This window comes from Convolutriloba macropyga, chromosome 14 (genome assembly GCF_964194025.1).
Source record: "Convolutriloba macropyga chromosome 14, txConMacr16.3, whole genome shotgun sequence".
NCBI classification, from domain to species: Eukaryota; Metazoa; Xenacoelomorpha; order Acoela; family Convolutidae; genus Convolutriloba; species Convolutriloba macropyga.
The window spans coordinates 3,208,680-3,235,618 of record NC_134481.1 but is presented as its reverse complement, the minus strand read 5'-3'; the positions used below and the strand labels follow the sequence as shown (position 1 = coordinate 3,235,618).

The window sequence follows — 26,939 nt, the reverse complement described above, 5'->3', positions numbered from 1 at the left end:
GACAATATTTTGTAAGAAATCGTAGTTTTCGTAGTTTTGTCGTCGTTTTTTCATTTTCATTAGTTTCCGTCGTTTAAGTCGTCTTTTAAGTGTAAGAATTGATAGTTTCTTCATCGTTTTTTGTCGGTTCTTACGTCGTTTTTTTTCCAAAAGGAATCGTCGTTTCTTGATTGTTTTTTTCGTCGTTTAATTGCTCTTGAACTAGTTTTTCTCTATTAGATCTTTTTGGCTTATCTGTATTACGGCCTGATAGCACAGTGGTCAGTGCATCAGCTAATGTATCGCGAGTTCAATGTTTCGAATACCAGCGGGGAGCACGTTTTTTTTCGTCGTTTATTTGAAAAACGATCATTTCCTACATAAAAATAACGACGAAATAACGAACAAAACGACGATCACCACGTAAGGGCTTTAATCGTTTATGTCTAATGAAAACGATTTAAAAACGACGATTTCTTACAAGTGAAAAACAAAATTCCTCAAACGGGTGGCCCTGAATATAAACAAGGTAAAAAGGTGCAGGTCAAAAAAGTCTTAGGACAAGCGAAAATCTGATCATGGCTGATTTTGTTCGGATGGGTCCGATCAATGACTAAAATCAAACCTGGGCAGCAGTTTTCATCGGTTTATTTTTTATATCGGTTATTTAGAAATTTCTGCTAAGTTTTTTACAATGATTGGAATAATTGTTTGAACTAAAAAGTTCCTATAAACGATTCATTATGTTCAGACTGAGCCCAGAATAAGTTCATTATGTCCAGAATAAGCTCAGAATTTTACTATGAATTTTACCATGAAATGTCTATAAAGTGTCATGATCAGAACTCTGGGCATAGTAAAAATCATAATAAAAGTACTATGATTCAGTACTGAAATGTTATGAGACTCAGGTCCGGGAGGGTATTGATTAGTTAATTATAACAAATAAAATGAATAATAACTTGTCGTCATAAAAAGTGCCGTATGAGCATATGTAAATAAATGCTGCCCATAGATCGAGAAGGTAGTCTATGAGACCAAGAATGCCAGTGAAAACCAGATCTGAGAAACTTTGTAGAGTGACTAAGAAGAAATCCAGGGACTTAAGTTGTTCATCGGAGGCCACGACCAGAATGCAGTAGAGGTTGATTATTATCACGCCCACATATATAGGACCCTGGAAACAAAAACAGGTATAATTTTATGTTGTCCAAACTGAACTAACCTCTGATCAGAGCACATCAGAACTAAACGACTACCTACCGGGGGTTCACAACCCATAGTGCCCTTTTAATCACACTCTTTTCTTATAAGGTCATGGTCAGACTATTATTGCGATATAGAAATGACATTTTTAGTAATTTATGTGGTTCATATGTTAATTGTCGTTCAAAAGTATGTCATCGTGACATGCCTGTTCAGTGATCCAGACATCAATTTGCGGCAAATTTGTATTCACGATGTAAACAGATTTTGTGTGCAACAACTTTCGGTGAAATTTGGATGATGAAATGCAACAACTTTCATACTTCTAATCTGAGTTTGATTTCGCTTTCTCTTAATAATATAATATCTAATCTCTTATATCTAAATCAGTTGACTAAGCTCAATTTTGTCGTTTGCTCCGCATTTTGACAAAAGTGAGATAGCAAGCTTTTGCCCCCCCCCCCCCCCCGAAATCCAAATATAGGACTTGCACACCATCAATGAACTTGCATGCACAAGTAAGAATATTGGTAATCACGACGTTATTTCCACTACAACTTTTGTAAGTGACATATGTATAGCACAAAGTGATTCAAACAACTTCGCATCATTATAACAATTATAAAGCGCTTTATTGACTTCTGATTGGACTTGGATCTATTCTGTTTCGCCCCCTCCCCCCCCCCCCGTGTTTTTTATGACCACCAGTTGCAAATTATATGTTGTTATATAGCACGTTACTATAAAAAGAAAATAGCACGTGTGTTTTTCGGGTCATAAAAGATTTATTCTCACTAGGCTGGGGGGGGGGGGCGAAACAGAATAGATCCTTGGACTTTTATACGCTCATCAACAGAGAATCCCAGACCAAATTAACCTCATGACCGAGAACTTACACGTCTTGACTTAAGAACTGGCCAAGTGTTTACTTGTCTTGACACAAACGTTGGCCCGGATCTAACAAGCCCGGATCAAATGTATGTCAAGACTTAACAAAGAAAGAAAGAAAGAAAGAAAGAAAGAAAGAAAGAAAGAAAGAAAGAAAGAAAGAAAGAAAGAAATAATTTCTCCAATGAATAATATACAAATTACTGTACAATTTATTGAATTGGAGAGGACAGACAACGGGGCTCTAGACACCCACTTTTCAGTCTACCCAGAATTTAGTACAAATACGACAACAATTAATATAATTCGAAAAGAAAGAAAATTATACAAATTAACACTGTTTGAGAGATAGGCAATGTGGCACACAAATTAAAAATCAAATACAAATCTTCCGAGTTCGTGATTGCAAACTAAAAATGAACACTTAAACGTATGGTAAAAAATTAGCAATTTCGCCTACCGTCTTCGCTTCAAAGTCTACAGGAATAATTTCTAGGCTTTTCAATTTATTGTAACACTTTTTTTGCACAAAATTTGATTGACTACCGTTCTATTTTTCTTTTGCATAAAGGTTGTTTGAGTAACTTAATTGCCGATCCCCTAGTTTCTCTTTCTATGGTATAAGGTACTAACAAGTCGTTACAAAAATTTTCACAATGAAGGCCACTTATTGCTTTCAGAGAAAACTAAATCAATTCATACACGTGCAGATCATAAACAGTCAGTATGGAGCGCTTCCGGAATATGTCCTCACATGAATCGGTTCTTTTCTTGAAATAAATCAGCTTTACATTTTTTTTCTGTAAAAGATAAATAGGCAGAAGCAAAGAAGAACTACAGCAGCCATACACTAAGACTCCATAGTGAACAAAAGGCCTAAAGTTTGATTCGTAATACTGTATCAACAGTTTTCTAGGTAAAAAATGTCTCCGTTTTGCGATAATACCGCATTGCTTATTTAACCTCTTTTTAACTTCTTCAATATGACTTCCAAAAGAAAGCTTGGAATCCACAAGTATTCCTAAATATTTAAAAACTGGTTCCTTTTTAATTCCGTCGAGTTAAAACTGGAACTGTCTGACGCATTAGTTGCTAAAGTGACACCCATCTGTGCCGTTTTATTTAAATTGAGCATTAATTTATTTGAATTGAGCCACTTGCTAATATTCTTTAATTCTTGTTCAACTTTGTTTACCTGCATTCCTACAGCAGTAAGATTTGCATCTTCTGCAAACAGAATAACATCAAGCTTTTTTTAAACTAAAGGTAAATCACTTATGTAGATAGTGAATAGTAGGGAACGAAGAATAGAGCCCTGTGGTACACCATATTTAAGTTCTTCCCAGCTAGACATACTCTGTTCAAATGAACACGCTGCACTCTCTGCTCGTGGTATAATTCAAACCACTTCAATACCTTTCCTCTGATACGGTAGCGTTCTAGCTTCTCAATCATCATTTTGCAATCAATTGTATCAAAACTTTCCTCAGATCCAAGAAAAAACTAAAAACGTTGCCTCTTTTAGATACAGATCTCAATTTTTTCGTAAGTTCAACAAGTGCATCAATTGTACTGTGTTTGTTGCGAAGTCCGAATTGTCCATGATAAAACAAAGAAAATCTTTCAAAGCAAGTGTAAACCCGATTAGACTTAATTTTCTCACAAACATTGCTCCAAACAATAAGTAGTGAAATAGGCCTGTAATTATTTGCATATAACTTTGAACCAGATTTGTGCAAAGGAAAAACTTTTGCTTTTTAATCTCTTGCGGGAATTCGCCTCTGTGAAACGAAAGAATTATTGAAAACGTAATGTACTCAATAGTTACAGGCGCTGACATTTTTACCAAATAATTATTAACAAAATCCTCACCAGAGGATGATTTATTATCCAAATTTGATATTACAAATTGAACTTCCTCCTTTGTAACTTTAAACAAAAACATCGATCGTTGACGTCTTGGAACTTCAGGTTCATTTTCAGCACCGCGATGCTTGCTGATTTCAAACCCAACATTGGCAAAGTAACTATTAAAGACTATTTCGTTATCTTGATCATTCGGCTGACTAATACTGCTTTCCACAGTTTCCTGAACAGGGACCTTGAAACTGCTCAATACTTTACCGTTTAAATCATTTATTAATTTATAGACTTGTCTTTTATTACCGAGGCAGGATTTAAATTTGTTTAAATAGAAGTCTTTTTTGGCTACAGAGCACTGTTTTAATCTTATATTTTTGAACTTTTCTAGCAAACTATTACCATCACTTCCTTTCCAATAACGATGCGCAATTCTTCTTATTTTTAAGATTTTTCAGCGTGTTGGTGAACCATTTAGGCTGTTTATGTTTCTCTCTACCCAGCTGTATTAAGGGTGCAACTCTGTCTGTAACATCCAAAAAAACACTACTAATAGATCTTCAGCTAGTTGTTAATCAGGACCTCAAATCTTCTAGGTTAATTTTTGGGATCTAATCTGTTCCTCCCCCCCAGCTTAATGGGCTTGTATTTTTTACGCCCCCCCCCCCAAGCGCACGTGCTTTTTTTACATAGTAACGTGCTACATAACAAAATAAAATTTGTAACTGGTGGCATAAAAACACGGGGGGGGGGGGGGGGGAAACAGAATAGATCCAAGTTTTGATCGAGATGTCACAAGTCTTGAGTCAATTCACGGCCAACACTGTACAAGTCCTATGAGTCCCATCAATACCCAAAAATCTTCATTAAAGTCTTGGCCGACAGTTGGCAATTTTTGATTCAACTTTCAACCGGGAGTTGACAAGGGTCAAGTTTTTGACGAGATTTTAGAAATCAAGAAACAACCCTTTGTGTAGGCTTCGAAGGTCTTGCGTCGAGTTTTGGCCATGACTTCACAAGTCATCAACAAAGTGTTAGTCAGGACAGCAAAAAATGTCTTCAGTCGAGTTATAACCACAAATTCGGAATGTTTAAAATGAGACCTGATCGAGAATCAAAATGTTGACCAAGTCTTAACTTTGCAGTTCTTGACTCAATTGTTGATCATGAATTCAGAATTCTTGAGGCAAGTGTTGACCTGGGCATTATAACACTTTATTCTAATCCTGGCCGCGACTTCACAAGTCTCCAATCAAGTATTGGTCAGTACAACACGAATCTTCACTCAAATCTTGGCAAAAACTTCACAACCTTAACTCAAGTCTTGGCCAAGACTTCACTAATGTAGAGTAAGATCTTCCTAGAGGCCTCGAATCAAATCCCGGCAAAGGGTTCACGAGAAGTCTTCAATCTTTTCGTGGCCTTAACTTGATGTCTTGATTCACGTTTTTGTCTAGGCTTTGGAATTTTTTAATCGAAAGTTGGCCGAGACCTGACCACTCGGATGTTCAATCTTTTCAAAGTCTTCAACCAAGTGTTGATCAGTGCCCCGCGACTCTTCAGTCAAGTCTTGTTAAAACTTCGCAAGTCCTTATTCATGATTCGGTCAAGCCTTTACTAGTCTTGAGTCATGTCATCGCCATGACTTCAGAGGTCTGGAATGAAGCCCTCGACTAGAGTTTACGTGTTTTGAGTCAATTCTAGGCCTCAACTTGACAAGTTTTGAGCCGAGTGTTTATCAGGAATTGTTTCTTCAAGGTTGGTAAGAAATTGTTTCAATTTATCACGTTTTCACATACACACAACACGAACTACAATATGTGGTCATTTGAAAGTCACGATTTTCTTAGTGTAGCTTCATTGTATGTGCTATTTATGTAAACGTTTTAATGTTGAACTGCGAAGTTCGAGTTCTGTTCACTGGTTTTTTTTACATGTTTGCTTATTTCAAATTTTTGGATCCTGATATACTTTATAAATCACTTTGAACTTTAATTTCAACCTGGCAAAATTTAAATACAAACCTATCAACTCCAGACTTTGTCCGATACTGCAGGCTCTGGCCTCGATTTCAAAAAAACTGCCTCAATTCACCACTAATATGACTGAGAACGTTTCAAATGACAACGTGGGAGTCATAACTTGAGTGCTAGGAGAGTGCGTTGAAATTTGGACGCTAAAGGGCATATTGTTTAATAATCACACCATATTAGTTCGCATAAGAAATCGCACCGACCGTTCCTTCATTTGTAATTATGTAAATTCATCTGCTTACAAATTTTTGTCCACTGTCGCCTAATTTTCTTTTTCCCTGAATTTATAACCCAGACAGTATTGTTGTTCGCAAAAATCACTGTCAACAACATTTCATTTGCCTCTTTTACTTCAAAGCTTTGCTTGTGTCATTTACTGATCTTTTGGTCTGACCATGCAGGGTGAGGTCTCCGACCCAAGACAGGTAAGGGCCAGACGGACTTGGGTTGCGGACATGGGGGACAGGACAAGCTGACTAAAAATCAGGCATGGACCAGACTGAACAGACTTTGCCAACCCTGGGTCAGACCGAGCAGACTTTGACAACCCTTGACAAGACTGAACAGACCCAGGGCCAGACTGAACAGACTTTGGTTATCCTGCAACAAAACATGTACTGATTTACGCTGAAAAGTTATAATTTATGCGTTTCAAATTTTAGGCCCAAAAAAAGCTGACACTAAATTGCGTGTTTTTTCACCAAAAGTCATCAAAACCACAGAGTATTCATCAATTGAAATTCAGTGTATGCTTAAGCGTCTCTCTTTATGTTGCTAGTTGCTGAGGATCGGCTGCTGCTAACAAAAATGGTCATTTTTGTAGAGGACTGGCTACAGTTTTGAGCTGGACTTCTGAGCTTAGAATAGTCCAAATAGGTTGTTTGAACGCTTATTTTTCCGACCCATCTTGAGGGGGAAGGAACTATATACTCAAATGCGTTTTTTTGTTCAGTCAATTTTGGCCGATCGATATATTCATTGTAGAGAGTTGAGACTGGTATCATTAGAAAGCTTGTCCAGCGTAGAATATGGAATTAAAAAGATTTTTTAGTTTGAGTTTTTTACAGGTAGTTAGCGAGGCTTAATTTTTGAGAAAATAGAGTGAAATCCAGTGAGATTTTATTCCCTTGTTCCGGAATTTTTCGACTAAAACTTTGCCAATTTTGCTAAAACTTGTTTTTTTTTTGAAAGAGCCAGCTTTTTTTGTCAAAAAAGCTGGCTAAATATTCCAAAATTATGAATTTTTCATCAAAAACCGCACAAAGTAATTTTTTTTAGTCCAGCTTGATTTAATTTGCAGGAATTCCAGACCCAAACACCACTAACACAATCTTTGTAGACTCAAAAGGGGGGATTTTTCTACCTCAAAGTCCGTTGAGGGTGCTGTGTAATTAAAACTTAGGTGCTTGCCCATTTTTCACGTTTTCTGGTTTTGTCACATTATCACGTTATTGACAGTTCATATAGAAATTTTTTGGCTTTCAGAATAAGACAAAATTGATAATCTTAAAATCCTTGAAGATAAAGATTATGATTTTAAAGGCTTCGAAACTTCTTTCTCGAAGAACTTATTTGAATTTTTAAATTTTTTTCGTTAACTGTCGGTTTTATTTTGTCTTTTTAGTCGTATGAAATTTCCTGTTTTGACCCGGTTTCATTGGCTTTTCATGGAAGAACAGTTTAGCCGATAATCTGGTATTAGTAGATAGCTGATGGCTTTCATGATTCTGAAAACAATTGTTTTCCAAATTAAAAAAACAGTTTTTAACTTCGCAATACTGATCCTGTTATTGTCTGTTTGTGATCCAGTCTCGTTAATTACGGGCCAAATATGACAGTATTGTTGAAAGGAAGGTTTCAAAAGGGATTGGTGTCACACAATCTAATGTTTTTAGAGAATTAATTGACTTTACTGACTTCGACACGGAAAAAGAAGTAAATTAATTCTCGATTTCATGTTTGACGTTCGTTTTGTAGACATAAGAAATATTCTGGATAACTGCAATTCTCAAGACTTCCATCGGAGGAGTATACGAAACTATTTAGTTATTTCGTTCTGTAATAAATGCCGTTCATGTCTTTGAAAAAATTATTTATCGAAAAAAAAATTAAAGTGTTACTTAATTTCGCTTTTTTTCATTTTTGTCTACTTGTTACCTAGCTTCATATATGAGAGGTCACTTAATGCATTATTGCGAGCTGGTGCTCGTAAAAAGTGCAATCGAACTTTTTTTGATGGCCATGGTATGGCTTTAGTGTTTCGGAAGCGTTTTCTGCCAAGTTTTAACTGATTTTTTGTTTGTTGTCTATTTTGTTGTTCTTTTTGTAACCGCATAAAAAGTTGCATACCGGCAGTTCTTCTTTAGAGGAATTGGCCATCGTTCACCAATGGGATAATTTCGTTGATTTCTAATGTTTTTCATTACTTTGAAATTAATTATTTAAAAAAAAAATAAGCGAATTTTTCAACTTTACTGTTTTGTTCTTTACTGTCTGATTTTTACCAAGCCTTTTAATTGACTACTCCCATATTTTTTCAGGTGAATTACAAGTTATTTTGTTTAGTATCAGTTTCATCTTACGGTATTTTGACTTTGTTATTAAATTTTGTTTTTTAAAAAGGACATAAAGTTTTTGTTGTAATTAAATTTTGTTGTTGTTGTTTGATTTTGCTGTTCGTCTTGACTCGCTTTCTGAATATTTGCACATTTGATCAATCTGATGCACCATTTGTACTCCATCACTGAGTTATTTGCTTTGGAGGCTATCTTTTCGTTCATATACCAATTTTTTTTCTATAAAAGTAATTGAATTTCTGGATTTCTCTATGTTCCTCATTTGGTAGACACTCATGCCAAAATTGTGGATGAGCGGGGTTGGAACCTCATGTGCGATCGCACATTACCGAGTCGCTTTGTTTGAGCAAACTTTCAAAATGTTACCTCTATAAAGAGATTAACAGACGGATATTCTTTTTGGGTTCACACCAGAAGGGGCTAATAAGTATAAGCTCATATCAAATATTGGGTATAAACCGAATTGAACAGACCAAAAATTGGGTATGGGCCACACTGAACAAACCAAACCAACAATTGGGTTTGGTCCGACTGACCAGAATGAAATTAAGATATGGGCAAGACCAATCAGACCAAATTTAGGTACCCGGGCCGAGGATTTTCCCCAAAAAATAACGGAGAAAAAAGTGTAAAGAGTGTAAAAAAATATTTTTACACCGTTAGTGCTACCCTTAATAAGGGTGGAAAAATCGTAATTTAAGAGTCTAAAGAAGACTTAACGGTGGAATAACGGTGTAATTTCTTCCAGTTACACTCTTTTTAATTACACCTTTAACTTATTTTTACACCCTTATTTTACACCATTAAATCTTTTTATTACACTCTTCCACTCTTTTTCTTATAATTACACTCTTGCATTACACTTTTTCCACCCTTATTAAGGGTAGCACTAACGGTGTAAAAAAATTTTTTTACACTCTTTAAACTCTTTTCCCCGTTATTTTTTGGTAAAATCCTCGGACCGTAAACCGTCTCGAAAGCACGCGGTAGTCTGATCAGATGCACTAAATGAGTCTATAAATATAATTAGCTTCAGTAGTGTCGGAAATATCTCAATTTGATTATAAAAAAATCAACTCTTGAGATTTCTCCATTATGATTTGGGTGTGTTTCCCTCCTCCTTATCTCAACCGGGCAGGGGACCGGCTACGGCGGAGTTATGAACATTCAACTATAGGAGATTTTTGAGCAAAGCACTGGCCAAAAAACCAGGCCTAAACTCTATCTCCAAAACAAAATAAAAGCAAACAATAAAATAGCTAAGAACTGTCGGAAACAATAACAAAAACGTAATGAATTACAAAATATCTTAAATAAAAAAACATAAACAAAGAAGTAACTTTTTAGTAAGCAAGCTATAACGGAAATTCTTTTTTCCCTGATTTTTTATTATACCCTAGGAATAGTCTATACCGAGTTTGGTTCGATTTGAACAACTCCTTGACCCGATGAAAAAGAACTTTTTTTAAAGTTACTTATTCGAAATAATCGCAATTTTTCGTTCAAAAACCTAAATTTTCCCAGAGGCAAGCTACACCGGAAATTCTTTTTTTCCTATATTCTATATACCTTGGTAATACTCCATACCGAGTTTGGTTCGATTTGAACAACTCCTTGACCCGATGAAAATGACCTTTTTTTAAAATTACTTATTCGAAATAACCGCAATTTTTCGTTCAAAAACCTAACTTTTTCGAGAGGCAAGCTATACAGAAAATTCTTTTTTCCTTAGATTCTATATACCCTGGGGATACTCCAAGCCAAGTTTGGTTTGATTTGAACAACTCCTTGTCCCAATAAAAAAAAAACTATAGTTAAAATTCGTTATTCGCAAAATTTAAAAAGATCCCTATGAAATACTCTCTTTTTTAATAGGCGACCTATTGCAAAAAATCGTTTTGTCCTACATCTTACCTACAAAGGGGATACTCCATGCCAAGTTTGGTTCAATTTGGACAACTTCTTGACCCAATCAGAAAAAACTATATTTAAAATTCGTTATTCGCAAAATTCAAAAAGTTCCGTATGAAATACTACCTTTTTTACTAGGCAAACTATAGCAAAAATTCGTTTTGTCCTACGTTACACCTACACAGGTGATACTCCATGCTAGGTTTGGTTCGATTTGGACATATTCTTGCCCAATCAGAAAAAAAACTATAGCTAAAATTTGTTATTCGCAAAATTCAAAAAGTTCCGTATGAAAAACTAACTTTTTGTTCAGGCAAGCCATAGCAAAAATTCGTTTTTTCCTACACTCTACATACACATATGATATACCATGCCAATTTTGGTTTGATTTGAACAACTCCTTGACCCGATCAAAAAAAAACTATAATTATAATTCGTTATTCGCAAAATTCAGAAAGTTCCGTCTGAAATAGTAATTTTTTACTAGGCAAGCTATAGCCAAAATTCGTTTTGTTCTACGTTCTACCTACACAGGTGATACTCCATGCCTGGTTTTGCTCAATTTGGACAACTTCTTAAACCAATCAGAAAAAAACTATTTAAAATTTGTTATTTGCAAAACTCAAAAAGTTCCGTGTGAAATATTAACTTTTTTTACTAGGCAAGCTATAGCAAACATTCTTTTTTGCCCTACACTCTACATACACATGTGATACTCCATGCCAAGTTTGATTTGATTTCGACGACTCTATGACTCAATTAAAAAGAACTATACTCAAAATTCGTTATTCGCGAAACTCAAAAAGTTTCGTATGAAATGCGTATGAAGAAATAACTTTTTCTTAGGCAAACTATAGCAAAACTTCTTTTTTCCTACACTCTAACTACACAGGGGATACTCCATACCAAGTTTGGTTCAATTTGGACAACTCCATGACCCGATGAAAAAGACTTATTTTTAAAATTCTTTAATCGCAATTTCTTCGAAACAATCGCTAATATCCGTATGAAATACTAATTTTTTACCTAGCCAAGCTATAGCAAAACTTCTTTTTTTTCTAAACTCTACCTACACAGGGGATACTCCATACCAAATTTAGTTCAATTTGGACAACTTCTTAACCCAATCACAAATAACTATAATTAAGATTCGCTAATCGCGAAATTCGAAAAAATTCCGTAAGAAAACCCAACTTTTTTCCTAGGCAAGATATACCAAAAATTCTTTTTGTTTTACACTCTACCTACACATCGAATACTTCATACCGAGTTCGGTTCATTTTGGACATCATCTTGACCCAATCAAAAATGCCTGTATTTAAAAATCGCTAAACGCGAAATTCGCAAATTTCCGTATGAAAAACTAACTTTTTTCCTAGGCAAGCTTTACCAAAAATTCTTTTTGTTTTACACCTTAATTACACTGGTGATACTGCATACTGAGTTTGGTTCAATTGGGACAACTTCTTGGCCCGATGAAAAAGACCTGTTTTTAAAATTATATAATGGAAATTTATTCGAAATAATCGCAGATTTCTGTATGAAATACTAACTTTTTTCTTAGACAACTATAGCCAAAATTCTTTTCTTTTCTACACTTTACCTACACAGGGGATGCTCCATACCAAGTTTGGTTCAATTTGGACAATATTTTGACCCAATGAAAAAGACCTATTTTTAAAATTCGTTATTCGAGAAATTCGCAAATTTCCGTATGAAAACCCAACTTTTGTCGTAGGCAAGCTATAGCAAAAATTATTTTTGTTATAGATTCTAGGTACCCATGGTGTACTCCATACCCAATTTGATGCCATTTGAACAACTCCTTGACCCGACGAAAAAGAACCATTTTTTGAATTTCAATAAAGGCAAGTTATTCGAAATAATAGGAATTTTCCGTATGAAAAACTAACTTTTTTCCTGTGCAAGCTATTACAAAAGTTCTTTTTGTTTTAGACTCTAGGTACACAGGGGATACTACATGCCGAGTTTGATTTGATTTGGACAACCACTAGACCCCATGAAAAAGACATATTTATGAAAATTATTCAAAGTAAATGATTCGAATTAATCGCAAATTTCCGTATGAAAAACTAACTTTTTTCCTAGGCAATCTATACCAAAAACTCTTTTTGTGTTACACTTTAACTGCACTGGTGATACTCCATACCGAGTTTTGTCTGATTTGAACAACTGCTTAACCCAATAAAATTATACGAACTTTTTTCTAGGAAAGTTAGGCGGACCAATTTTTCTGCATTACAACCTAAATAGTACTGGTAGTCTGGGATATCAATTTGGTTCGATTTGAACAACTCCTTGGCCCGATGAAATAAAAAACTATATTTAAAAATTAAATATTGGAAATAATCGCAAATTTCCGTATGAAAAGCTAACTTTTTTCCTTGACAAGCTATAGCTGAAATTCTTTTTGTTTTACACTCTAGGTACCCATGGTATACGCCATACCCAGTTATGTTCGATTTGGACAACTCCTCGACCTGACGAAATAGACCTATCTTTAAAATTCAATAATCGCAATTTATTCGAAATAATCGCAAATTTCCGTACAAAACACTGACTTTTTTCCTAGTCAAGCTATAGAAAAAACTCTCTTTGTTTTACACCCTAGGTACCCATGGTATACTCCATACCCAGTTTCGTTTGATTTGAACAACTCCTTGACCCGATAAAAATATATATTTAAAAATTTAATATTCGAAGTAATCAAAAATTTCCGTATGAAAAGCTAACTTTTTTCCTAGGAAGCCATAGCAAAAATTATTTCTGTTTTACACTCCAGGTATACTCCATAGCCAGTTCGGTTCGATTTGGTCAACTCCTTGACCCGGTCAAAAAGACCTATTTTTAAAATTCGTTATTCGCGAAAATCAAAATTCTCCGTATGAAATAATAGCTTTTTTATTAGGCAAGCTATAGCAACAATTCTTCTTTTCATACATTCTACTTACACAGCGGATACTTCATAACGAGTTTGTTTTAATTTGGACAACTTCTTGACCCTATCAAAAACAAATATATTTAAAATTCGCTAATCGCGAAACTCGAAATTTTTTGTATGATAACCCAACCTTTTTCGTAGTCAAGCTATTCCAGAAATTCTTTTTGTTTTACACTTTAATTACACTGGTGATACTGCATACCCAGTTTGGTTTGACTTGGACAACTCCTTGAACCTTTCAAAAAGACCTATTTTTAAAATTCGTTATTCGCGAAACTCAAAAATTTCCTTATGAAATACCAACTTTTTCCTAGGGGCGCTATAGCAACAATTCTTTTCTTCGTACACTCTACCTACACAGTGGATACTCCATACCGAGTTTGGTTTGATTTGGACAACTCCTTGACCCGATGAAAAAGACCTATATTTTCGAAATTTGTGTCCCGTCTGAATCGAAACAAATTGTACATGCTCGATCAACTTTTTGGAGCAATACTGTATTAAATGGTCCTTGCAATCAACCTAAAATCTTTTTTGGATAATACTGACACTCATATTAGCCGGTGGCTTCATCACATTAGCTCTGAAGTAAGTAATAAGCGATCGAGCAGTCAGTGCTTAACCGGTTTCTGAAGTTTGAGACGTTCAGTTATTAATAACTTCCAAAATAATAAACCAATCAAAACGAAACATAGCTCATTAGATCGAACGTGAAACGGGCTTTAAAATCAAATATAGCTTGAGCTGTTTCTGTTAAGTACTTAGGAAATCAAAACCACCGAGCGTTAAGTCACCATGCCCTTTTTTCAATTGGTACCAAACGCTAAATCGACTATAGTTTCCCGAAGAGCAAACCAAAAACGTTCAACATAGTCTTAAAAGTTTGATAAGATTATATTGTAACTCATATTGACCAGTTGTGTACATAAACACTCTGTTTAAAGGAAAATTAAAGATCGAGCAGTGAGCATGTGGTCATGTTCGGAGGTTCGAGGTTGAAAATCGTTAATAACTTCTGAAAAATTAAACCAATTCAAACGAAACATATTTCATTGAATTGCCCGTAAAACGGGCTTTAAAACCATATATACCATCAATTGTTTCTGATAAGTACTTAGGAAATCAAAGCCGATGAGCATTAAGCCACTATGCTCTTTTTTCAATTGGTACCAAACGCTCGTTGGGTTATAGTTTCCCGAAGGGTCCATCAAAATTGTTCGCCATAGTCTTAAAAATTTAGTGCGATCATATCGCAACTCATATTAACTGGTTATCAACATAAACACTCTGATTAAAGAAAAATTAAAGATCGAGCAGTGAGCATGTGGTCATTTTCGGAGGTTCGAGGTCGAAAATCGTTAATAATTTCTGAAATACCGAAACGAAACATAGTTCATTGAATTACCCGTAAAACGGGCTCTAAAACCATTTATACCATCAATTGTTTCTGATAAGTACTTAGAAAATCAAAGCCGATGAGCATTCGGTCAATTTGACCACCTTTTCCCACGACTCATGTGCTCGATCTGCAATTTTTCCTCTACTTCAACAAGAAACTTACAATAACTAATTGAAACACAATCCGGATCGTCAGGGCAAACAATTTTGGAGCATTAACAACAATCTGAAAGAGAAGAGTTGAGAGAATTAAAAGGTCTTCAGTGGTGATGCTTCTCTCCCCAGGAGGTCAAATCGGGGCCAAGTTCCCTGGCCAATTTCTCGAAAACAGCTGAACAAAAAAAACAGCCTTAGTACGGTTTGTAGCACTGCTTGACATACGCATCATATTAGAAAATGAGAGCAATCGGTGCACTCTAGAAGAAGTTATAGCAAAAAATAGGTACCCTGCCAAATGACCAAAAAAGCGAGGTGACGTGACATCAGACCCCAGTTTGACTATGTCAATGCCATAAAACACTATAGAAAATGTATATGGGAACAGTTCCCATTATCAGACGACTCTAACGAACTAATTATTCAGTCTAAATGAGCTAGTTTTAGTGGTCTAACATGTAGATTCACGAAATGTACCGGACAAGAATTGGTCAAAATGGAGGTATGTGTCCTGGCCAATTTCTCGAAGACGGCTGAAAGAAACCAAACACCATTTACAGGGATTTAAGTACGCCTCACGCTGAGTTCAAATCAACAAACAGATCGAAAATCGGTTCACTCTACGAGCAGATATTGTAACATAAAGGTACCGTACCGAATGACAAAATAGGACAAGTACCGGTCACGTTACGCTAAAATTCACCACCTGAAATACGTAAAATTACATACAATATATATATATATATATATATATATATATTTATATATATATATATATATATATATATATATATATATATATATATGTATGTATGTATATATATATATATATATATATATATATATATATAGGGGGAGACTCCCCACTAACTGGGGATTCTAAAACACTAACATTTCTTGGGTAAATCAGCTGCTTTGTTGAAACGAAATTTGGGTCACTCAGAATAGCCCGAAAATTCGACATGTTTCAAATTTGAACGTTAAAAAGTTTTTGATTAGGCCGATTTGAGAAACCAACTAAACACTGCAATCAAGAAGAGTTCAATGACAACAAAATGCGACTACTCCCTTTTAATTTGGATCATTACTTTAGAAGATATTAACAAAATACTATTCTATACCCCAAATTTTGGGCTATCAGCGAAGCCCAAAATCTCCGGAACGGACGTAAAACAACGTAAAACAACGTTCCCGGCGTATTTGTGGGTGTGATTCTGGTCGACTTTGACGTTCTAGGTCACGAAAACCCTTCATGGTGAGGTGGGGAAAATTTCCCAACTCAACATGAAGGCTATGATGTTTTGTGTGTTTTTACATGAAACAACATCCACAGAAATTTGATGAAATCGTTGAAAAAGAAAAAATGTTGAATTGACCCAATTAATTGATACAATCAGCTTCAATAACTTAAATAGTGTCTAGAAAACATAAAACGCACGCCGAAACACTTGTTCAATTGCGCAAAACACCACTCAGGTAAAAAATTTGAGAATAGAATGTTTTTTTTCGCATTCACAATTGAATAACAGTTCTAAAAAATATTTCCAGGACTGTCACTATCCATTCCAGAGAAGCACGTCTTAAAGCAACAGATTATGCCAATATTCACTTGCTTTGGTCATAAACTGAATGAGTGAAAAAAAATTAAGTTCCTTTCTCAATGTGATAAAACAAGTTCTTTCCTCCGCAAATGCAGATTTTGCTTGGATATCTGTTGCAAATATTCTTACTTACCACATCTGAGGTCTTTGCGACGGCAAATCCTAATGGAGAGGTGGGAAACAACTTGGAAGTTGTTTCCCACTTCGCCATTCAGTTTATGATGTTTTGTGTGTTTTGACATAAAACGACATCCAGCGAAATTTGACGTAAATCGTGAAAAAAAAGTGGAATTAACAACAACAATTAAAAATTTAGCTTCAAGGCTTGAGATGGTGTTTGAGAGGCACAAAAAAAGCGCTTAAAAAGCAGTTTGGTTGCTTAAAACAAAACTCAGTCATTAAAAATTCAGAAAAGATAAGATTTTCAGCATTCAATCCTGAATAACTTTCCCACAAAAAATTTTTAGGACCTAAACTAACAATTTCATAGAATACCTGCTTGCGTCAGAAACAATGCGCTATTAGTCACTTGTTTTTTTCCCAATTGAATGAAAAAAGTGAAAAATTGCAAAACATTCAGATCCTGTTTATTTGTGATCAATTAATTTTTTAGTGATTAATTGAAAAATTTGCCTAAACTTACCTTTTGATTTCAGAAAACAACTAAACACTGCAATCAAGAAAATTTCAATGCAAACAAAATGCGACTGCTCACGTTTAATTTGATTCAGTACTTTAGAAGATATTAACAAAATACTATTCTACACCCCAATTTTTGAGCTATCAGTGAAGCCCAAAATCTCAGGAACCGACGTAAAACAACGTGAATCAGCGTTCCCGGCGTATTTGTGGGTGTTATTCTGGTCGACTTCAACGTCCTAGGTCACGGAAAACCTTCATGGAAAGTGGGAAAAAATTTTCCAACTCACCATGAAGACTATGATGTTTTGTGTGTTTTTACATAAAACAACATCCACAGAAATTTGATGAAATTGTTGAAAAAGAAAAATTGTTGAGTTAACCCAATTAATTGATACAATTAGCTTCAACAACTTAAATAATGTCTTGAAAACACAAAACGCACGCCGAAAAACTAGTTCAAAACACCACTCAGGCATAAAATTTGAGAATAGACTTGTTTTTCCGCATTCATCATTGAAGAACAGTTCTAAAGAATATTTCCAGGACTGTGACTATCAATTCCAGAGAAGCACGTCCTAAAGCAACAGATTATGCCAATTTTCACTTGTTTTGGTCATAAATTGATTGAGAAATTTGAAAAAAAAAACAAAAAATTAAGTTCCTTTCTCAATGTGATAAAACAAGTTCTTTCCTCCTCAACTGCAGATTTTGCTTGGATATCTGTTGCAAATATTCTTACTTACCACATCTGAGGTCTTTGCGACGGCAAATCCTAATGGAGAGGTGGGAAACAACTTGGAAGTTGTTTCCCACTTCGCCATTCAGGTTATGATGTTTTGTGTGTTTTGACTTAAAACGACATCCAGCGAAATTTGACGTAAATAGTGAAAAAAGTGGAATTAACAACAACAATTGAAAATTTGGCCTCAAGGCTTGAGATGGTGCTTGCGAGGCACAAAAATAGCGCCTAAAAAGAAGTTTGGTTGCTTAAAACAAAACTCAGTCATTAAAAATTAAGAAAAGATAAGATTTTCAGCATTCAATCCTGAATAACTTTTCACAAAAAATTTTTAGGTCTTAAACTTACAAGTTCATAAAATACCTGCTTGCGTGAGAAACAATGCGCTATTAGTCACTTATTTTTTCCCAATTGAATGAAAAATGTGAAAAATTGCAAAACATTCAGATCCTGTTTATTTGTGCTCAATTAAAATTTTAGTGATCATTTGAAGAATTTGCCTAAACTTAACTTTTGATTTGAGAAAACAACTAAACACTGCAATCAAGAAGGGTTCAACGCCAACAAAATGCGACTGCTACCGTTTAATTTGGTTCAGTACTTTAAAAGATATTAACAAAATACTATTCTACACCCCAATTTCTGAGCTATCAGTGAAGCCCAAAATCTCCGGAACCGACGTAAAACAACGTGAAGCAGCGTTCCCGGCGTATTTGTGGGTGTGATTCCGGTCGACTTCGACGTCCTAGGTCACGGAAAATCTTCATGGAAAGGTGGGAAAAAATTACCCAACTCACCATGAAGGCTATGATGGTTTGTATGTTTTTACATAAAACAACATCCACAGAAATTTGATGAAATCGTTGAAAAAGAAAAAATCTTGAGTTAACCCAATTAATTGATACAATTAGCTTCAACAACCTTAATAATGTCTGGAAAACACATAACGCACGCCGAAAAACAAATTCAATTGAGCAAAACACCACTCAGGCATAAAATTTGAGAATAGACTTGTTTTTCCGCATTCATCATTGAAGAACAGTTATAAAGAATATTTCCAGGAGTGTGACTATCCATTCCAGAGAAGCACGTCCTAAAGCAACAAATTATGCCAATATTCACTTGTTTCGGTCATAAATTGAATGGGAAAATTGAAAAAAAAACGAAAAATTAAGTTCCTTTCTCTATGTGATAAAACAAGTTCTTTCCTCCGCAAATGCAGATTTTGCTTGGATTTTTATTGCAAATATTCTTACTTACCACATCTGAGGTCTTTGCGACAGCAAATCCTAATGGAGAGGTGGGAAACAACTTGGAAGTTCTTTCCCACTTCGCCATTCAGTTTATGATGTTTTGTGTGTTTTGACATAAAACGACATCCAACGAAATTTGACGTAAATCGTGAAAAAAGTGGAATTAACAACAACAATTGAAAATTTAGCTTCAAGACTTGAGATGGTGTTTGAGAGGCACAAAAATAGCGCCTAAAAAGCAGTTTGGTTGCTTAAAACAAAACTCAGTCATTAAAAATTAAGAAAAGATAAGATTTTCAGCATTCAATCCTGAATAACTTTCCCACAAATTTACCATTTTTTACCATAAATTTGAGAAACCAACTAAACACTGCAATCAAGAAGAGTTCAATGCAAACAAAATGCGGCTGCTCCCGTATAATTTGGTTCAGTACTTTAGAAGATATTAACAAAATACTAATCTACACCCCAATTTTTGAGCTATCAGTGAAGCCCAAAATCTCCGGATCCGACGTAAAACAACGTGAAACAGCGTTCCCAGCGTATTTGTGGGTGTGGTTCTGGTCGACTTTGACGTTCTGGGTCACGGAAAACCTTCATGGAAAGTGGGAAAAAATTTCCCAACTCACCATGAAGACTATGATCTTTTGTGTGTTTTTACATAAAACAACATCAACAGAAATTTGATGAAATCGTTGAAAAAGAAAAATTGTTGAGTTAACCCAATTAATTGATACAATTAGCTTCAACAACTTAAAAAATGTCTTGAAAACACAAAAGGCACGCCGAAAAAATAGTTCAATTACGCAAAACACCACTCAGGCATAAAATTTGAGAATAGACATCTGAGGTCTTTCCGACGGCAAATCCTAATGGAGAGGTGGGAAACAACTTGGAAATTCTTTCCCACTTCGCCATTTAGGTTATGATGTTTTGTGTGTTTTGACATAAAACGACATCCAGCGAAATTTGAAGTCAATCGTGAAAAAAGTGGAATTAACAACAACAATTGAAAATTTAGCTTCAAGGCTTGAGATGGTGTTTGAGAGGCACAAAAAAAGCGCCTAAAAAGCAGTTTGGTTGCTTAAACCAAAACTCAGTCATTAAAAATTAAGAAAAGATAAGTTTTTCAGCATTCAATCCTGAATAATTTTCCCACAAAAAATTTTTAGGACTTAAACTAACAATTTCATAGAATACCGGCTTGCGTGAGAAGCAATGCGCTATTAGTCACTGATTTTTTTTCCAAATTGAAAGAAAAAAGTGAAAAATTGCAAAACATTCAGATCCTGTTTATTTGTGATCAATTACATTTTTAGTGATTAATTGAAAAATTTGCCTAAACTTACCTTTTGATTTCAGAAAACAACTAAACACTGCAATTAAGAAGGGTTCAATGCAAACAAAACGCGACTGCTCGCGTTTAATTTGGTTCAGTACTTTAGAAGATATTAACAAAATACTCTTCTACACCCCATTTTTTGAGCTATCAGTGAAGCCCAAAATCTCCGGAACCGACGTAAAACAACGTGAAGCAGCGTTCCCGGCGTATTTGTGTGTGTGATTCTGGTCGACTTTGACGTCCTAGATCACAGAAAACCTTCATGGTGAGGTGGGAAAGAATTTCCCAACTCACCATGAAGGCTATGATGTTTTGTGTGTTTTTACAAAAAACAACATCCACAGAAATTTGATGATATCGTTAAAATAGAAAAACTGTTGAATTACCCCAATTAATTGATACAATTAGTTTCAACAACTTAAATAGTGTCTGGAAAACACTAAACGCACGCCGAACAACTTGTTCCAATAATTCTGTTATTGTCTGGTCTATTGACTTACCGTCGCACAGATTTGCACTTTCTGGTCTGTCGAGTCATAGTCAAACAATTTCTGATTGTTCGCGCTATTTCGCACAATTTCGCACAATTTCCCGGAATTTCGACTCGTACTCCGAGAATTGTCTGGACTGTCGAGTCATTGATGTTTTGCGTCTGGATCGTCTAGTTCACATTTCCACAACCTCAACCCGGGTTTGCATTATTCAACTAACTTAAAATTTCAATGAAAGCGTAACCTAACTAAGCTGTCAAAAACTGCTAGTTTTTTATCTTTGCCCATTTGCCCGTTTTAAATGTTTGATTTCAACAGAAAAAAACTATTCAAACGATCATCGAGCTATTCAAGCGATCAAAGAACTATTTTTCTACAGTAAAGTTTATATGAAACTTTCCGTTTTGGCCCGAGAGAAAAATCATTATGAAGCAAAAATTGTTTTAGATCCCAAATTTCTTTTCTAAAGAATGTGCAAAATTTAGTAGGTGTGCCGTCCTGTTATAGGATGAGTTTAAAACGGATTGGAAGTTTGAGAATTGTTACGGTTTACGATTTTAGAAAGGTACAATTTTTATCAGTGAAAACGTTATGTTATTGGAACACAAAACGTATGATTGACTATTTTGCAGGGACTACGTATACTTTACTCTCAACAGACTTCAGACAGTTGGTTTTTGTTTTACTTCATACCTGATAATGATTCAAAATGAATCCACTCACAGAAAAATTCACCATTTCTATGTACTAAAAGGTGACTAAATCTTCAAAGAGGACGTTACTTATCAAAAACCGTCAAAAATTGTCATAGAAATAAAATTTTATGTTTACCTCTTACGCTTAAGTATGCAATAATCATCAAGTCACGCTGCAAAAAGAAATGACTTTATTTATAGTTATTATTTTTTTATTATTATTATATAACAACCCAACTTTTTTTCGATTCTTACAAAAAATATATCAGCCATCAATTGCCAATTTTTCCTCTGATTTTACAAATCCCAGAGAAAACTTTGGTTCGTAAAAGTTGTTTCATAATTAAAAGCTAAGACTATAACCAGACTTTGGAATTCTTTCGTACTGAAAAAAATTATAAACGAGCAGAAATTTTTAAACGCGGTAAAAACGAGCATATTTTGTGAAAACGAGCTTAAGTCTGTTCATGGCTGATTATGGTCTGGATGGGTCTGATCATGGCAAAAATAAAAACGAGTCAAAAACGAGCACGTATGAAAAACGAGGTAAAGTCTGATCATGGCAGATTATTGTGTGGATGGGTCTGATCAAGACCGATTTTAGTCTGGATGGGTCTGATCATTAACGCACACCTCGGCCTAGGACTTCTCAACTCGTCTTTTTTTAAAAAGTTGTTAACAAACGTTTATAATGAAATTCGACATGTTCTTTACCTAATTGGAGGTTTCATTAAATTTTGTATACAAATAAAACTATTGGCTTTTATTTCTACACAATCTCAATATGTTCAGTATCAGGGCAACAAAACGGGCTAAAATAGACTTTCTAACTTGTCGTTTTCGATATGCGATTAACAAAAGTTTATCATTAAGTTTTACATTTTCTTCACCCAATTCGGTCAAGAGTGTAATAAAGAGTGTAATTATAGTGTATTTTTAAAAGTGCAATAAGGGTGTACTAAAGAGTGTAAAGAGTGTACATAAAAGTGTAATTTTCTCAAAATTACACTCTTGCACTCTAATCCCTGCTAAATAAGAGTGGAATTGGCTTTACACCCTTATTCTCACTTAATAACGGTGGAATACGGGTGTACGCCTCGGACCGGGTATGGATCAGACCGAAGAGACCGAAAATAAGTATGAGCCTGACGGATGGTTAACTTATGTTTATGTTGTTCAAAACCCTATACACTGAGCTTTTTTTCAGGCAAGCTGATACTCTTTTTTCATACATGACCTCTTCGTCAATGAAAGTCTCTGTTAGTTCATGGCGAATAGCACTTCTTACCGAGTACATACTCGCACGTGCTACTGTTGTCCGGTTCAGCAGTATGCCAAATTGTTCGAAAATAAAGATAACCTAAATGTGAAACGTTTTATGAAATCGGCTTGAAATATTAATTCCGGATTAAAACAACACTTGTCTGACAAGATTGTATCCTAATATATCATGTTTTTTAGAAGTCTGGCGTATGAATTAGGTCTTTACTAAATAACAGTGAAACTCTCCAAAAAAGGTTTTGACAAATTGAAACACTTTTCCTCAAAAATTAGTGAAAAGAGACGGCTCTGATTAAACATCCATTTGCCAATTATTTTTCATTCATCACGCAAGACTCATACAAGGAAACTGCTCTTCTTTTAAGATCAATGGAGCAAATTTTTTTGTAAAATATTCAGAAATGTTACAAAACAGTGCGTGCACTAGTAGATTTTAATTAACATTGCGCCAACTTGTGAACGTTTTTACAGTGTATTTCACTTTATCCTATTGTTTAATGGTAGTAGTAAGACTCATACAAGGACATCATCACGCAAGACTCATACAAGGAAACTGCTCTTCTTTTAAGATCAATGGATCAAATTTTTTTGTAAAATATTCAGAAATGTTACAAAACAGTGCGTGCACTAGTAGATTTTAATTAACATTGCGCCAACTTGTGAACGTTTTTACAGTGTATTTCACTTTAACCTATTGTTTAATGGTAGTAGTAAATACGGTCTCAAGAGAGGGGGTTATCCTACGATAATTAAACATGGGATAATAGGGGGTTATCCTAGACAAAAGGGATTAAGGGGATTAGACCGCCTGGAAACTCATTTTTCCATCATGACAACCCTAGCGACGGTTGATTTGAAATCTATTCACGAAATTTACAAGGAATTGAAAAAAGATTAAACTCAATACGGTGAAAGGCTTATTTTTTTATTCGCAACATGTCAGTACTTGGAGCCTGATCTTGATTTGGATATAGCAATGAAAATGCGACCCTATGGTGGACTGATTCGTATTGATAATATTTTTCTGGACAAGTATTTCAAGTCTTACAAAATTTTGAGGTTACGTGCTATACTACACGACGCTTTAGGTTTTGTCTTTGAATATAGTGAAAAAGAGCCGGGCTATTCGTATGTCCTACCGTGTCCAGAGACAAACGATTACCTTGGTCACGTGACAGGACTTGCTTTCTGTCTTTATGTAAAAACTTTTAAAAGCAATTTATTCAGTTTGCTGGAATGTTTAATTCACGGCCAGTTGTTCTTGACGTTGAAGGCTTTCGACATAAAAACTCTGGTTTTATTATATCAAAGAACTAGCTGTTTCGACAGAAAATTGTTGCGAAACTGTGTCATTTTACCCCCAACTTCATTCAACATAATCTCTTCGAGTGACAGACGATCATAGAGTTGGGTGTCAAAATATCTCCATGGTTTGATTTGGGAGAGTGGAGATTATCCATAATGTTATCTGCAACAAATTTTTGATAGCATAGCACTTCGATTTCCCTTGGCAATTTTTTATGCGAAGGGAACAGAAAAAAATGAAACTTTTCGGAAACTTCTCAAGAAGGATGTTATCAATTTAGAGATTTTATGAAAATTTGAAGTTTTTCCACCAGATAGCAAATTGTACGTTACATGTCTTAAGCTGTCCTAAGCGACAAAGAAATAAACACTGTGCAAGAAAAAAGGAACGCTTTTTATCTGTCGCTAACAAGTGAATCGACATTCAATAGATTAGTTTAATTGGTTGACAGCTTAATAACACTCAATTTTATAGCTAAGAGCAGCTAAGAGCAAGCAACCAAACAACCCATTGATCCTTTACTGATCGATCTGGATCCAAAAACATCGGACGTTTTACGTTACTGCTCCAATATTGTTCCACCAGGACCATCGCCTTTTACCTTCCCCCAGCTAAAGCTGTTATAACCATTTTCAGCACTGAGAGAGAAAGAACTTTGTATGCTGCGGCGAATGTTAGAGACATCGGACATAAAATCAAGATAACTAATCAAGTCGGCACCAAAAAGTTTTATTAACTTTCTTTGCGAGTGTTTGCTTAATGTTGTCAACGGTAACGTTACCGCCAAGGAAACATTGATACACTGAAAATTCATATAATAAACATTTATCTAAACAAACAAGTTTAAAAAATAAACGGCAGATGTTTGCTAAAAACACGGTTCTTTTAAAAAGAGTTGCTCTCTCGTGTTACCTTCACCTAAGGAATTGATTATGCATACTGAAGAATTTTTTTTAATTCCCGAAGAAATGTTCATGTCAACACATAGGAGCCCATGAGTGATAACAGTGAAACTGAACCTATTGTCAAAAAAAGTACAACTACAACGTTTCAGTCAATAAAGAAAGATTTGGGAGTGATGGAGAAAAACAAGATAGGAAGAGCAGAAAACATTCTCAACAAGATAATAGAATCCCCGACGGTTCCCATTCAAGATCCAGGTGGTATCATTCATTTTGAAAACCAACCACTTGGCTTAAAAGCGTCAACTTTTAACACAGAGCAGTAAAAAAAACTGATACTCAAAAATTTTCTAGAGCATTATTAGCTCTCGAACTTCCATCTCATTTAGTTTCAAATACCTATGCCAAACAGATCTTGGAAGCGAAGAAGACAACTTTGCAAGCCCACAAGGTCAATCAGGAAACGGTTATCAAGTTACCAACGAAACAAAAAAGGGCACACGAAAAAAGACGACAGAAGACGAAACCAGACAGCAAAAATGGTCTTACTTCTTCTGAGAAAAAACGTTGGAACCACTATATTTTTAGGGACCTGCATCGTTAGAAAACCCAACATGACTAAAAAACCATAGCAAATGTTTGGTTTGGTAATGTTAAGTCATACTTGAAAGCCAAGCCATCTTTAACAAAGTATCGCCCAATTCATTTGTGATTTCTAGACTTAAAGTACTAGTAAAAGACATACACGAAATTTGGTCCGTTGACTTGGCTTATGTGGACAAACTAGCAAATTATAAAAGGAATGTTAAATATTTATTGGTTGCAGTCGACTGTCTTTCCAGATTCGTGTGGAGCCCTTAAAAACATAGTATGCAACGGAAACTGCATCGGTTGGTACAGAGTTTTTTGGAGCCTAAAAATGGTACAGAGTTTCTTGGAGCCTTCAAAATCTTATGCAACAAACGAGGAATTCATTTATACAGCACTTTTAGTGAAAAAAGTCTGCATTCGAAGAACGGATCATTCGATCACTAAAAAACAATATCGACAAGTACCTTGAAGAAATTCTGGTTTATAGATAAACTGGATCAATTTGTGAAAACAATTAATTCACGGGTCAACCGAGTAACCAAACTTGCTCCAAATATTTTCACTAAAAAGGATGTTCCACTACTTGCCTCTTGGAGCGCTCAAACAATCAAGTCTCAGAGACCCAAATTTTACGTTGGAGATTTCAATAGAATTGTCAAAAAGAACGAAGATTTCAGGAAAGGGTATGAACAATCTTTCACCGACGAAGTTTTCGAAGTCTAAAACTTAGCAACCTTCAATCGACCAACGTATTGACTTATTGATGCAAACGGTGAAAAAATTGACGGAAAATTTTATCAAACAGAGTTACAACTTGTTCTTGTAGAAACAAAATGAGTGAGAACCGTTTCACGGATGAATTCACTGTGCATGTTATTCCATCCGCTTCAATGGAAATTTTTGACGCTAACACTCTCAGTTCATTTCGAAACTTTTCCAATGATGAAATTCAACTCGCTGGTGACTGGAGAGTAGCTCTCAGTGAGTTCATTTTCCCCACAAAAATTGAGCATATTGTAAATGGAGACATGGTAGTATATAGCTTAAAAGTGTATAAAACAGCCGGAAAAGGGCTACCGAAGCCAATGTGATCTCTCGTCCGTATAACGGGGAAAAATTGTCTATCA

The 26,939-nt window shown here is 35.1% G+C and overlaps 1 protein-coding gene across 1 annotated transcript in view; it reads right to left on the bottom strand.

Annotated features, from left to right (window-relative positions):
* LOC142353380 (uncharacterized) overlaps positions 1-26,939 on the bottom strand; it is a 109,381-nt gene that overhangs the window by 18,992 nt on the left and 63,450 nt on the right. The window contains exon 3 of the mRNA XM_075405611.1: positions 942-1,156. Coding sequence (XP_075261726.1) covers positions 942-1,156 — 215 coding nt within the window. The remainder of the gene's footprint in view (positions 1-941; positions 1,157-26,939) is intronic.